The sequence below is a fragment of the Barbatula barbatula genome (genome assembly GCF_947034865.1).
Source record: "Barbatula barbatula genome assembly, chromosome: 17".
In the NCBI taxonomy this organism is placed as follows: domain Eukaryota; kingdom Metazoa; phylum Chordata; class Actinopteri; order Cypriniformes; family Nemacheilidae; genus Barbatula; species Barbatula barbatula.
Window position 1 is genome coordinate 8177589 of NC_136780.1, and position 14996 is coordinate 8192584.

At 38.7% G+C, this 14996-nt stretch overlaps 1 protein-coding gene across 1 annotated transcript; it reads left to right on the plus strand.

The window, feature by feature from the left end:
• Nucleotides 1-2231: 2231 nt before the first annotated feature.
• Nucleotides 2232-14691, plus strand: ano11 (anoctamin 11). The gene is made up of 23 exons (XM_079478048.1): nucleotides 2232-2669; nucleotides 3097-3214; nucleotides 5028-5221; nucleotides 5301-5408; nucleotides 5562-5698; nucleotides 5795-5852; nucleotides 5982-6092; nucleotides 6192-6357; nucleotides 6589-6679; nucleotides 7711-7807; nucleotides 8185-8328; nucleotides 8411-8548; nucleotides 8792-8890; nucleotides 8993-9095; nucleotides 9378-9489; nucleotides 9579-9633; nucleotides 9885-9982; nucleotides 11248-11384; nucleotides 11489-11694; nucleotides 11876-12018; nucleotides 12499-12589; nucleotides 12936-13067; nucleotides 14109-14691. The coding sequence occupies exons 1-23, from the start codon at nucleotides 2538-2540 to the stop codon at nucleotides 14196-14198; spliced, it is 2760 nt and encodes a 919-aa protein (XP_079334174.1). The 5' UTR covers nucleotides 2232-2537; the 3' UTR covers nucleotides 14199-14691.
• Nucleotides 14692-14996: the final 305 nt, after the last annotated feature.

Consider the following 14996-nt stretch of genomic DNA (forward strand, 5'->3'; position numbering starts at 1 on the left):
CCTGCAGCACTGCAGAATATAGTCCGACACAAATCAGTACTATTGAACATAACGTCCTGTAGCCTTTTCTAATTTTTACAGCACATTGGACATTGCACACTTAATAAAGCATGCAATGTCCTACAAACAAAAACATTTATTGTTTAGGTCTCCTTAACCTCTAGCAAGTTTTTTTTAACCGAGCAACTCCTAAAACGCACAGTGCCATTTGCCTAGGGCTGCTTTCTATCTGCATTCAGAATGGGAGGTTTGAAATGTTAAAATGAGGTGACAGCTAGATGTCATTCTCTGTCTTCTGTATTAGGTCTTTTGCCAGTTTTTATTTTACTTTCCTTTCCCCAATGATCTTTTTCTCCTCATCCTCTCCTTGTAGCTATAGCCCAACCCCCCCTCTCTCTCGCTCTCTCTCTCCACTGCCGCAGTAACATCACTTGAAATGTGTGAAATATTAACGCAGCACCTTGGTTTGAACCAAAAATAATATGATACATCAAAATTATTACTTTTTTTAATCACTGTGCCAGTTACACTCAATGACACATTTATTTTAAATTATTGTTTGTTTATTTGTTTCAAACACCCTCTTACGTTTGAAATGCATGAGAACTGCGAGTTATTTTTGGCTCACAGCCAAGCATGCAGCACTTAAAGTCTGACCCTGTCGAATCGTCCAGAGAGCTAATGGCAGACTTTAATTGTCTGTGTGGTAATAATCAGTGGCGGCTGGTGAAAAATATTCTCGGTGGGGCTGTGCCATACTTTTTTGTTTCCGTAACCATCGCAATAAAATTTAACACAAACTGCAGGACAGCAGTGCTCAGTGAAATAGTCAGTAATTATTTAATGCCAATATTAAAAAGTTGAGGCATTCGTACACAAAAACATAAACATCATGATGCACAAACACAAGCCTTTTATTTGCATTTAAACTGAACTTGTAAACAATTGACTATTTCTACATATAAGTAACATCTTTTGGAAAGGCTGTTGGTGCCATTGGTAGAAAATAGGCAACACAATATGCATGCTGTCAGAACAGAGTGGAAAGTGGACAATAACATTAAATTATTATAAAGTTTATAGGAATTCTTACACTGTATAAAGGATGTATAATATAGAAATGGATATCAAGTGGCTGAACTCAAACCTTTGACTGGGTCTTGGAGGAGTAACGTCCGCGCTCGCCATTGTCGTTTAGTAAAAATGGCGCCCCTAGAGCCCAGTCCTTATTTTATCAGGGCTTGGGGCGATAAAATGATCGCCCTTCTTGGATTCTATTTAAGAACGCTGATTGGCTAAATTTTATGTCATACATTCAAATCTTAAATTAGCAATTGGCTTAACTGCTACATAGACCCGCCTCCTTGGGGCGCTTTCTCTATCGCCCCAGAGCTGATGAAGCGGTCAGACAGGCAGAGGAAAGGTTGCAAATATGATTTTGTATCATATTTTACATGTATTACTGGGTGCATTCCATATTTAAAACACACAAATATTGACATACTGATGTTTTTCTCATTATTATTACTATTTTTGTTTTAATTGTTTTCATTTTTTTTTTGTGGCTTAAGGGGGGCGGCGCCCTAGCGCCCTCTATTGGCCGGCCGCCACTGGTAATAATTAGTGAAACACAAATGTATACGATGCAAATAATGGCAATCGAGTTGAAGTAGTAGGAGATTAAATGTATTGCTGTATTTTTTAAATGTACATTTACATGTAGTCATTTAGCAGACGCTTTTATCCAAAGCGACTTACAGACATCTAAGATAATGACTCAGATCACATTTAAGCGGTTCAGTTTTTAAATGGTGATCCTCAGTATCCACACCAACGGATGCCTCATTGAGTCTTTCAATTCAACAGTTATTACCCAAGGGGTGTGCTCTTCCAATAGTTTACCTCTTTAGGCAATAATATTCATGTGCCCCATTACACAATTTAATTGCACAGTGCCTCTGTAAGCCCATAATAAACGATAAACATGCTCATCATCGTCAAGCTTAAGTGAAATGACCGACCAAAGAAAAATTGCACTGTATTTTGTAAGGTACATTTCTATCCCAATAAGGATATACAGTAGGGTTGTTGTGAAGCTTTCTTGCTAGAAAAACTGGAGGTGTTGTGTGTTTTTGTTTCTTTGCTGAAGATTAAGAGGCTCCTCTTTCAGCTGAGTTACGGTAACTCTCTCTCAGGAGTGCTGAGGAGACAGAGAGATGCTGTGAATGAGAGAGCGAGAGAGGGAGAGAGAGAGAGAGAGGTTACTGCAGACCCACTTCAACATCGTTGTCTCTCGTCCGCTGCACTTATTCCATTTCCTCTGGTTCTATCTCCTCTCATCCGTCTCTTCCTCTGAGAAAATGCATTACCACTTTTATCTCGAATTTAATTTCTGTGCATAATTTATTGGAGGCTGATGTTCTCCAGGAGTGCCTGAACCGGAACGCGGGGTAGTGTGTTCATATAGACGTCTCATATAGACGGAACTAGGTGCTAGTTCCACCTCAGCGTCTGGTTCTTTACTGTCCGTGATCCTCATGCTGAAAAAAAGGAACCCTGAGGGGCTTATGGACCGGGAGGTTCTGCTGGATCTGGACTGTAGTGGAGACACGCATGGTTCTGATAGTTATGGAAGCCTGCACAATGGGGGGTTCATCCCTCCAAGATATGTGAGTACACAACTGTTTATTCTCACAAATGCTTGTCAGATTGCCCGATATTTGTATAAATTCTCTGCTGAGATTTAAGGCAGATCTTAATGTTCATCTGTGTAGCATGACCACCATCCACTCATTGCAGAGCTGTGATGCATTTCAATCTAATTACTATAAGCAGCGTAGAGGACAGACTATTAGACATACTGAGGTTGACCTTCTGAATCCATACCATCATACCATTGTTGATTAAGCAGTCTGATAGTTTTCCTGTAAATAATTAAATGTATCATCCAAATCTGGATATGAGGTCATAAATGAAATGTTTCATGATTAAATCTTACTTGGATTATTTTGATAATGGTTTAATTGTGGTATCTAAACTTGCAAACTTGTTAAACAATACACAATCCTCTTTTGAAATGGTGTCATATGATTGTAGTTAAACACTCCAGCTAATGACGATTATGATGACCCCATCTATGTTCATTGCGAGAGGACAGAAAGTCCACCTGCACGGCCCCCCGGCAACTACTTCAGAGATGGCAAAAGCAAAATAGGTAAAGTATTAATGAAGGGGCATTAAATATACCAGCAGTACTATTATATAAACGATATGCCTGCCTGTAATAATGCCTTTAATAAACAGGTTTAACACTCATTGGTAAAGGGTTGAAAATTTAACATTCAACCATGTGGTCTCTAACTTTAAGAATCAAACATCTCATTTTAGGAAGAGCATTACTGGAAACAGTGAATCTCTGGCCACTGTCCGAGTCACAAATTTTATTCATACAAAACCAGATTTCTGTTTATTTTTCAGATCATGACATTTTGATTTAGCTTTTACTGATTACTGTTTTACTTGGGTCTTATTTTTGTATAAATATCTAAACATTTTTAGAAGAAGTGAAATAATAAGTATTGTTTTCTTAAAAACAAAATAAGAATTGTGGATCTGCCAGTGGGTTAAAGCGGCACTACGTAGGATTGGCCTCTTTGTCGCCATCTCAGTTTGTAATTGCTACTGCAGTTGATGTGCGGAGGTATTTTCTTTACGTGAGTTGTGATTCGACACTGCTGTTCAACTGCGCTGATCAGTCGTGGCCTGTGACAGTGCACCAATGAGAATCTTCACTAAACGTCGTAGCGCAGATAACATGACAGATTATATAACACAAAACAAATAATAACATAAATAGACACAAATAGCTTAAATGGAGGCTGTGTCGAAGTGTTTAGATATTATTTCGGGTGCTGGGTCATTTCTGTAGCTGCCGTTTTGTTATCTCTCACGGAAACTCCCGTAATGCGAACCGGACAGAAGATCCCCGAACACGGTCATAAATCATTGTACATCATACAACTATATAGGCCCTATACATTATATGCAAAGCCTTGCCATCATATCCGGGATGTAAGTCAGTAAATTTGAGTAAAACCACAAGCTTCACTTATCCGTGCTATTTCGCGACACATGAAATACAGATGCGGAGAGGGAGGTCATTTCTAAATCACACGAGGTCCCCAGATAATACCCATCCGATTCCAATAGTGCTTAAATTACCTTTATCATAATAAACATAAAGAACAACCGATGAAACTGTACCCGTCTGTACAGTTTGTGTGTTATCTGTTGAAATGTCTTACCTGTTCAGAGGAAATAAAGTCATGCCTGCATCCGTTTGAAATCCTTTCAGATCACAGAGAATTCACGCCACCTGTGAAATGCCTTGCCAATATTAATTCTCCAATCACATTCACTTTTCTTTGTAAACTGTCATCAGTTCGTACTTTATTGTTTTTCACAACTGATGAATCCCCAGATGTCAACGCTGCTTGCCGTTTAAAAAAGTAAAAGTACTAAACGCCGCCATAAATAATACTAAAAGTTGTATAATATCCTACCCAAAAGTTGATGTAGGCGTTATGTCCCAATGAAGTGTTATGTTTTATTACCTTAGAATGAGCTATTTCTATCTATATACACCGCGGGTCCCCTTGCATATAATTCGCCATGTTCTGTCAGCGGGGATTGTGGAATGAGCGATTGGTTGCAATTCACATCCTTGCCGCTAGATTTCACTTACTGGACCTTTAAGTCGTTTTGCTTCTCAAGTATGTGTCTTGATCGAAGAATGTTCAAATAATTCTAGGAAACTTTTTTTTCTTCAAATTTCTAGAAAACAAACAAAAAAGTTTTTTTCTTGCCAATTAAAATGGAATAAAATCCATTCATATATCTTCAAAGATCTGGTGGCACGCCTTCACAGAAACCTGAAAGCTATGATGTCAGGGTGAACCGGCCCTCTCTTAATGCTTGTGAAATTAAAGATATGAAGATAAAGGTGATTCAGGTCTCTCTTTCTTCAGACTTCGTGTTGGTGTGGGAGATAAAGGTACGACGCAAACGCAGAAGTCGGGGGCAGCCGCAGGGAGAGGCAACAGAAGAAGGGGAGGAGGGAGTGCAGGCGGAGAGCAGGTCAGAGAAAAGAAAAGCTCAACTGGCCCGATGGAGAGACAAATTCATCCAGAATCTTCAGAATGCTGGTCTCCTAATGGAGAAGGTTCAATCTATTTTCTTACAACAGTATTGTTTTGGGGTTTTTCTTCTGCTATTTCTGACAGTCTTCTCTTTATTGCTAGGAGGAATCATCTAGTGCCAAGAAGACTATACATTATCTGAAGCTCAGTGCTCCTTGGGATGTGTTGGTGTATTATGCTGAGGAGTTTTGTCTTAGAGCCCCTCTGCAGGTTAGACCCTATAATGCTTTTGTGTTTTTCTGAATTTTTTGTCATTGTAAAACTCCTAACCCAAAAGAAGGCTTAAAATGAAACACTGGAATTGGTATTAACACTGATGGGAAATGGCCAATTGTGAAATGAGTTGGTTTTGCCCATAAACAGGCACAACCAAACCCAGACTTCAACACTTCTGCTCGAGTTCTGCAGAAACTCTGGGTGCCAAACATCATGACTGACTCAGTTCCCAACCGACCTGATGACTACTACACATGTGTCTTTCGCAAATCCAAAATGGAAAGGTTGTGCTCTTTTTTGTCTTAAGATGCTTATTTACATGCAGAAACAGATTTAAAAAATGTTTACCTTACGTATACCTTCATTTCCTGTTTTGTTAGGTTTCTGGGCTCTAATGACCGTGAAAACTATTTTACCAACACACAAAGACACAGAATTGTAAGTGCGTGATACACAATTATTTAAAAAGCAGAACTTTGTTATTGGTTTTGATGGAGAAGCCTTATTGATGAGGCAATAAATGGTGTTAAAAAGGATATGGTGGTCTATGGTGTATGCCTATTGCAGGTCTATGAAATCTTGGCACGGACTATCTATGGCAGACGGAAGCGGGCAGAGGTTGGAGTCGCCCGTCTTCTGAATGAAGGCGCTTTCACGGGTGCATTCCCACTGCATGAGGTTAAGAACAGCACACACTTTACAGCAAAGTTCTGTGAACCGGTGTTGTATTAAATTGTATTCCTTGATACGCACATGATCACGTTTTTTACTTCTAAGGGCCCATTTGAGCTCCCAGGTTATGACATCCGACCTGATCAGCTAAATAAGCGACAGGTTCTGTATCACTATTGGGCCAGCTGGATAAAATGGTGCAAGTACCAGCCCTTGGATCACATCCGTGAATACTTTGGAGAGAAGATTGCGCTTTATTTTGCATGGTTGGGTAAGGGAGCACCATATTGTAGCTTATTTTGTTTGTGGATTTTTTCTGAAAAAAAAGATGCATTTTTTTGAGAAGACTAATAAGATGCTTATTGTTCTTAGAGAATATGCCATTTGCAAATATTTTTTTAATTAATATGTTCAAAAAACAGGAAAAATAGACTTCAGTACAATGCAGAAGCTCCCATGCTTTAATATGTAATAGGCTATTAGTCTTTTACATTGTTCCCAGGGTTTTATACAGCGTGGCTTCTTCCAGCTGCTCTGGTTGGGACATGTGTCTTTGTGTCTGGTATTATGACAATGGGATCCAATACTCCAGCGTAAGTGTCCTCCCTTATTATTGATTAACAATGCTTGCTGTTGCCCTGAATTTATTACTTGACATTACTCACACATTTAGTGCTTCTCTTAGCTATTTTTTCTACAGAGAAAATCAATACCACATCAATGTGCCTTATTACTTATTAGTTTCCATAGCAACTGTTGACCATCTACCTAAAGGACTTGATAAAAATCTGTTTCAATTTACATCAAAGAAAAAGTGATGTCCAGGAAGGGAACTTTTTTCTTTTAATGCCTTCCCAGGTTAGATTAACCATCATATGAGGTTTTTAAAGGAGCAATGTGTAGTGTTTGGTGGCATCTAGCGGTGAGGTTGCAAATTGCAACCAAGGGGTCGCTTTTTTGGCAAAGGAGATAAAGTATTTACAAAACACGCTATGTTGAGCAGTTTGTCCGTTTAGGGCTACTTTAGAAACAACATGGTTAATTCCATGTAATGTAAAAAGAAATAGATCATTCTTAGGTTAAATCTTAATTATGTAGGGTCTTTATACAGATCTGAAGATATTGTTATGTATATTATATTGCATTTCTGTCGATAGATCCTCCTAGATATTACACACAGTACCTTTAATCGAAAATAGACCAAATATTAAACTTTGGCACAAATCTTTTAGCAAAAGGCAAATACAGCAACTGGCAAAAACGAAATTCCGCTACTGTACTGTATATTCTCAAGACACTCATTTTTATACTAGGCTTATTTTTCTATTGATCTTTACATGAAACTAAACTATTGCGTTTAGTCAGGGCTGATCTTTGAGCTCATGGGCCTTAGGCAAAAGTCTCAGGAGAACATTATGGTGACCCCCGATGTTAGCCTTTCTTCTTGTAACCAAAGTGTTGCAGCATTCTTTCCAGATTTCTAACACTGCTTTTAGTTTAAGCTCTGAAACCATTTAATGCAAAGTCCTCTGGAAACGGATGCTTTTAAAACAGACTGTTTTGCCATACAGTTTATCTCATTAGCTTTAACATATAATTGCATGTTTCCATTTACGGTCCACAGGAAGGAGATCTGTGAGAGTGGAGGACACTATCTAATGTGTCCTCTCTGTGAGACGTGCAAACCCTGGAATGTGTCTGACATCTGTCCCATGGCCAAGGTACTAGGTTTAATATCTATCTTACATTATACATACAGTAGTAACATTTAATAATGCTTTTGATAAGCTTTTAGATTTTATTACCAAAAACATATTATATCATTTCAGTAAACGTTTTATCAGCCAATTTGGTGACAATAGGGAGTTGGTCCTTTCTGACACTTTCCACTTTAGATTACTACTCACCAATTTTTTTTGGACGGTCTGGTTAACTTTTAGTTTTTTATGCACATCATTGGCATTGTTGGAAGCACACAATATGTCATTGCTGTACGTGAAACTGGAATTAAGAGGTCTAGCCAAATGAAAGAAAGGTCTTCACACTTTTGGCAAAAGGCTTTCTTGCTTTCTTGTGGTCACTCTCAACTCTTCTTCAGGTTGGTTATCTGTTTGATCATCCTGGTACAGTCTTCTTCAGCGTCTTCATGTCCTTATGGGCTGTCACGTTCCTGGAGTACTGGAAACGCAAGAATGCCACTCTCGCTCACCACTGGGACTGCATGGATTTTCAAGAAGAAGAGGTTTGAAGTGATTTCTAGTTTAATACTATTGTACATTTGGCGTTGATTATGTGCTTACCAGAAATAATAAAAAATGGGACAGGAACCTCCACGGCCTGAGTTCGCTGCTATGGCACCTGCGATGGAGGAAAACCCAGTGACAGGAGTGAAGGAGCCCTACTTTCCTGAAAAAGCCCGCATTTCACGCATGCTGACTGGATCCATGATCATTGTTATTATGGTGAGACCTATATGGCTTCTGAGGGCTTACTGGAGCGACAGAGGTTATGGAAAGTTTAAAAACAAAGCTGTCATCCTTTAGATTTTAACTAAAGAAAGTTTCGACTTGGGACACTACGTAACCACCTAAGCACCCCTTTAAATGCAGCCACCCGGAACATCTTTTTATGATAGCAGTTAAATTTTTCTTATAAAGTACAAAAATTCAACCGTTTAACAAATTCTCTCCTTTCTCTCTGTTTAGCTGTGTGTGGTGATAATCTTTCTGATCACGGTGATCATATATCGCAGTATAGTGAGCGTAATGATGTTTGAAACTGGGAGTTCTGTTCTGCGCACACAGGTGGGCACACCATTTCATCTGCATTTAACCTCAATATAAGAAAACTCACCTGCAGCAGTTCCCACATTCTCAATGCAAACCCCTGCGCATTTTGTCTTTCAGGCTGGGAATATTGCCAATATCTCCAGCAGTTTGGTGAACCTGGCCCTGATCTTGCTGATGGGTCAGGTCTACACAGCCCTGGCAGAGAGGCTCACTAAATGGGGTAAGAATCGCACACGCATCAGACCCCATAAAGCAACATATGCCTGGGAAGTCATGACTTTAAATGAGATTAGTCTGTGCTGTTCCCTGTGGTTCGGGGAATGAACCTGCCCATCCACACTTTAAGAATCAATAAACCATTAGGGTTTTGTAGAGCTTTTGCACTCCCTAAAGGCAGTTATAATGAAGCATTGAGACTCTTCACATAACAAGCAGCCAGTACCGCCGTTTCAATGCTCATTCTTCTAAAATATGCTTGCGCATAAAACAATTTCCATTTCAGAAATGCACAGAACTCAAACGCAGTATGAAGATGCCTTTACATTTAAAGTCTTCATCTTCCAGTTTGTCAACTTCTACTCGTCTCCTTTCTACGTGGCCTTCTTTAAGGGCAGGTAACATGAACAAGCAACATTTCATGCCGTCGTAGTTCAAAATCAATTCTGTTTGTTTGAGTCCTGATTTGAGTTGCTCTTTATTGCAGATTTGTGGGTTATCCTGGTCATTATGGAACATTGTTTGGCATGAGGAATGAGGACGTAAGTGCTTGACTTTATTAGACATAATTCATATGTACATTCTGGACCAGCTGTTATGAAAATTAGGATTGTATATCATGAAGATGAGAAGTTGAGCATGATGCTAGCAACGCCAACATGGGATTGATTCACACCAAAAGAGCATTTTTACAAAATGTATAGCTTGAATGTCACTTTGAATTAAAGTGTCTGGATGAAACATCTGAAATGTAAATATAATGTTGTATATTTATCTTTGCCTGTGTTTTCAGTGTGGACCAGGGGGCTGTCTGATTGAACTTGCTGAGCAGCTTTGTATCATCATGGTGGGAAAACAGCTTATCAACAACATGCAAGAGTTTATCATACCGTATGTGTTTCTCTTTACATTTCATCAAACTGTAAATTTCATGTTGATGCACTTGTCTTAATAACCTGTTATATTGTAAAGGAAACCACAATTAAAACACACTGAAATCGCACAACTGCAGAATCGAGATGATTTTATCTGATCTGAGAACAGCTAGTCAGCATTGTGTGGGTAAAGAAGTGTTGCATTGTGGTTCAGTGCTGCAGCATTGGCACAGCGTACTTCTGCTTCTGCGGAGGTGTGTGTGTGTGTGTGCCGTGTTTATCCTGCATTGTGGGACGCAAATGTCACCATAAGGACAGTTCAACATATTTTATTTAATAAACATACTGATTAATGTCTTAAAAGGACAATCCACCCAAAGATTATAATCTTGTCACCATTTACACTCTTTCATGTTTCCACAAATGCACATAACTTTCTTCAGTGAACACAAAATGGAGAATGGTTGATAGCATCACCATTCACTTTCATTGTATGGAGATTATTGAAATCTGAATGATGAGCTATACGTTGTCAGTGCCTAGCAGTCTTTTGCGTTGTGTATTACTAAAGAAAAACAAGTCAGATTTTTTAAGGTCCAGTGTATGAAATTTAGCGGCATCTAGCGGTGATGTTGCGAATTGCAACCAACGGCTCACTCCATGACACAGGACTAAGATGTCGTTTTTGCTTTTTTGTAACGTATTTACGAAACACAATCTGTAGAGCAGTACAGGGCTACTTTAGAAACAACATGTCGAGTTCCATGTATAGAAATAGCTCATTCTAAGGTAATAAAACACACCGCTTCATAGTTATGTATATGATATTGCATTTCTGTCAATAGATCCTCAAATAAATTACACATTGGACCTTTAAGTCTCCTGTCCCTTTAAACGTTTGCCTTTACAAGGTAGATGTGAGCAGGATTAGCTGTCTGAATGTATTTTGACAGATTTATTTTGTTCATAAATCTGCAAACATTATTGTAGTGAACTCTTGGCAAGCTGGAAATTGTTTCACTGCCAGAGCTGCAGAAGCTCTTTTCTCTGAGGCAGCAGCTTCAGTGATTTAGCGAAATGACTTCCAAACACAAGCTTTTAGTTCACTTTTAAATAATGCAGCAGCCCCCGGTTCAAGCTCAAGAAAAACTCAATCTTTTAAAATGAACACAGGTTATCTCAGAGCTAATAAAATAAAAATATCTATTAGTCAAAAAACTACCTTTAGCTGTGCATGTCCATCTCTCTGTCTATCGGTTTTATAGTTTCTGTTTTTCTCAGTAAACTGAAGGCTTGGAAACAGAAACGGTCCTTATCGTCTGTAAAGAAGGCCCAAAGCTCAGAAGAGCCTCAGCGGTGGGAGCAGGACTATGAGTTGATTCCATGTGAAGGACTCTTTGAGGAGTACCTGGAGATTGGTAAGATGATGTTGTATCTTTGATAATGTGTCTGAAATTATTTTTCATGTTTTATTTAAAACTATTGACTTTTACTACTGTTATATGATCTTCATTCCTTCTAGTTCTGCAGTTTGGCTTCATCACTATTTTTGTGGCTGCCTTCCCTCTGGCTCCTCTCTTCGCCCTGCTGAATAACTGGGTGGAGGTGAGGCTGGATGCTCATAAGTTTGTGTGTGAATACCGAAGGCCCGTGGCTGAGCGAGCGCAGCACATCGGTGTGTGGTTCATCATACTGGAGGCTCTTTCCCACGTCTCGGTGATAGTCAATGTGAGCACTCCCACAGAGTTAATGCAGATACAGAGTTGTGTTTATCGTTTGCCACTTTATTTCCTAAACTGTGTACACATACATGTCCTTAATATGTAATACACAATGATTGTTAAGTAGATATTTTACATGGCCCGTTTTTTATTATTATGCAATTTCACTATGTTGTGTTCTTCCATAGGCTTTCCTTATAGCATTTACCTCAGATTTTTTGCCCCGCCTGCTGTACCAGTACAAGTTTAACAATGACCTGCATGGTTATGTCAATTTCACACTGGCGTACTCTCCTCCAAGCTACAACCACACCAGCCATACTGTGTGCAGGTAATGCTTACTGATGTTTCTGTTTATATTTTGTATTTGTCTAAAGGCATTTTTATTATCTACAATTGATGCATTATTGCGTTAAGGTCAGCCATGACTTATTACATAAACAAAGGTCTCTAATAACCAAGATAATGTGTCTGATATTGGACCAGACATGACTGGTTATGTGATCTTAACATTACATGATCTTAAACATTTTAATGCTTTTTAATGAAGGGAATGAAAAATGACATGGTGGCCCCTTTACATAAGATTTGTTCCCACTCATTTCACAATGTTTTGAAATCTTTAATTGTTGGAATTTTAATTTGAATCATGTTCTGATATTTCTCAGCAGTGTCCTGGCTGAAACACCCTTTCACACAGTAGAGGGCAAAATACTAAATCAAAGCAGTAAACCATGAAATTGTAGCTGTCAGCACTGTTAGATTTTCTTCTCTTGTGCTCAGCTTTTGTCATGGTTGTGCTTGTTGTCAGATATAAAGCATTTCGAGATGGAAATGGAAGATACAAACTGTTCTACTGGGAGCTGCTGGCAGTCAGACTGGGATTTATTATCGCTTTTGAGGTGGTCACTGGTCCTCCATTCTGTCTTTAACATCATACATTTCTGTTTACGTTCTTAATGCATGTTCTTAGTTTTATTTTAAAGAATATACATGTTCATGTTATACCAAAAAAATCTAAAATTATATAAACTTCAATTAATAGCTTAAATTGCTTTTTCGGGCAATGTTTTAATATTTCAATATAATTCCTTCTGGTTCATGGCTCAATGTTTCTCTCATTGAATACGGTGTCTTGTTTTGCTTACAAATGTCACATCACAGGAGTGTATTGCAAATTTACTCCATATTTCTATTTAGTTTCATTATTCCTGGTCATCTTGGTAACCTTTGTGTGCACATCCTCAGCATGTGGTGTTCTTTGTGCTGCGTGCCATCGACTGGATGGTTCCTGACATACCTGAATCCTTGCTGCAGAAGATCAAGAGAGAGCGTTACCTGGCCAAACAGGCACTGGCTGACAACCAGGAGGCCCTGCTGGTGAGTGGCAGGATGCCTCGTAGGTGAGGTTAGTGCACATGTTGACGTCCACACCCTGCAGGGCCCATCCACTGTGAGCCAGTGTGTCTCATTAACACGCTCACATCAGAGAGCTCAGATGCTGACAGATACTCAGCAGAGGTTATAAAAAGTGTTTCTTAATCGCAGTGTGCTGCAATAATCCACATAAGCCTGAGGCCAAAATGTATTCAAACTAATCTCAAAACAAACTGTTTAGGCTTGTTTGATTGTGGTCAATCATTACATTTTAAGCAGAGCTTAAATGGGCACACATCTAAACACACTGTCAAAAATCCATAACAATTTAACTAATGGAGGTATTATTTATGGAAAAAATTATATTTGTATGTCGTTAAATATGTCAAGGAAATCTTAAAGTGATATATGTACTACCCTACTCCTTAAATAAGAAGGAAAAAGGCATCAAAATAAATATTTGCATAATTGATGCACTGCCAGTCAGAGTGTAAATCTGACCATTTTATCTAGTTTCTGGGTTTTAGGGTTGGGCTGGATCAAATTTAAAAGTTAAGATCAGCCATTGTAAACACCACTATTCTGAACCCTTGTCGTGGATGTAGGCGATGGAAGGATGTGTGTGCCACTGTACGTCTCTGGTGATTATACAGTCTTTTTTCAGCACCACATCATGCGATACTCAATTTACACCATTGTTTTATTAAAATGTATTTTACTTTTAAAGGCTTTTGACAGCCACCATAGATGAAAACGTTTTGTAGCTCTCTGTGTGTTCATCTTTTGTGAAGTCGGTGGTGTGTACGTCTCAGTGTTCTGACCATTCTTGTGTGTAATTTCATCACATATGTTACCCATAGCAGAATTTAAGCAAAACCAGTTGGGTGAGTTTTGCTATACGAATAATACTCTTGGACTCAGAAAAAAGCATGTTGCACATTCATTTTAATAGAAGAATTTTTTTAAATGTAAAAAATAGAATATAATACCTGTCCTAAAAATGTATTGTATCCTCTTTTCTGTTTTATGAATTGGTCCTCGAAGCAAGCGAAGCGCCTGTCTACAAAAGACTGGTCTGCAGAGATGAGGGTACGCCAGGAGGGGGCGCACTTGCTAGAAAAACACTTGAATTGAACTCATCTTAGTATTTACTGCATTTTTGGGGGGGAGAAAAAATGCACTTGGACTTACACGTGGCTTGAGTTTTGTGTTAGTTGATTGTGTGTATGTGTGTGTGTGTGTGTAGGCTGCTGTGAGTGTGTTTTTAAGCATGCGTTTCTAAACAAGAAAGTTCACGGCAAATGCGTTCACTATATACTTTAGCAAAAGGCTGTTTACATGTACAACTTCCTCTGGCTCCAACGGTTTTAAAAGATGTGATCTCTTTCCTGTCCTCCCGACAAGTGATACATACCTGTTTAAATTTAGTGGAAGATTGCGTTTTTTACATGAATACTAGTATATATTTGTACTTGACAAAATGGAGATTATGAAAGATGGCTGAAGCGAAAGAACCTCATTCTTCATTACGTGTTAATGTAAAATGCTTCTCTGAATTACACTTTGTTTATCTCTGGGCTGTTTAATATATTATGTTTTAAAATAAAGTTAGTTTGAATAATCGTTGAAAACAGTGAAACTTCATCACAATTATTTCATTCTGGATTGAACAAGAACAAAAATGATATGCTTGAACAAGTTAAAAGGTGAACGAGACAGTGCTAATGTGAAGCCATTGAAGCTCTGTGTTCCACAGCTGAGAGCTGATGCCAGCTGGCAAAAGCACCAGATCCTTAATCTTTGGTTAACACGTTTCATGTAGGCAGCTCCTATCCCACTTTCAGCTCTGCTTTCTGCAGCCAATCTCTTGTTCTCACATTCCATTTAATTTAATCAGACAATCAAGCCCACTTTTGTGTGAGCAAACTGCCC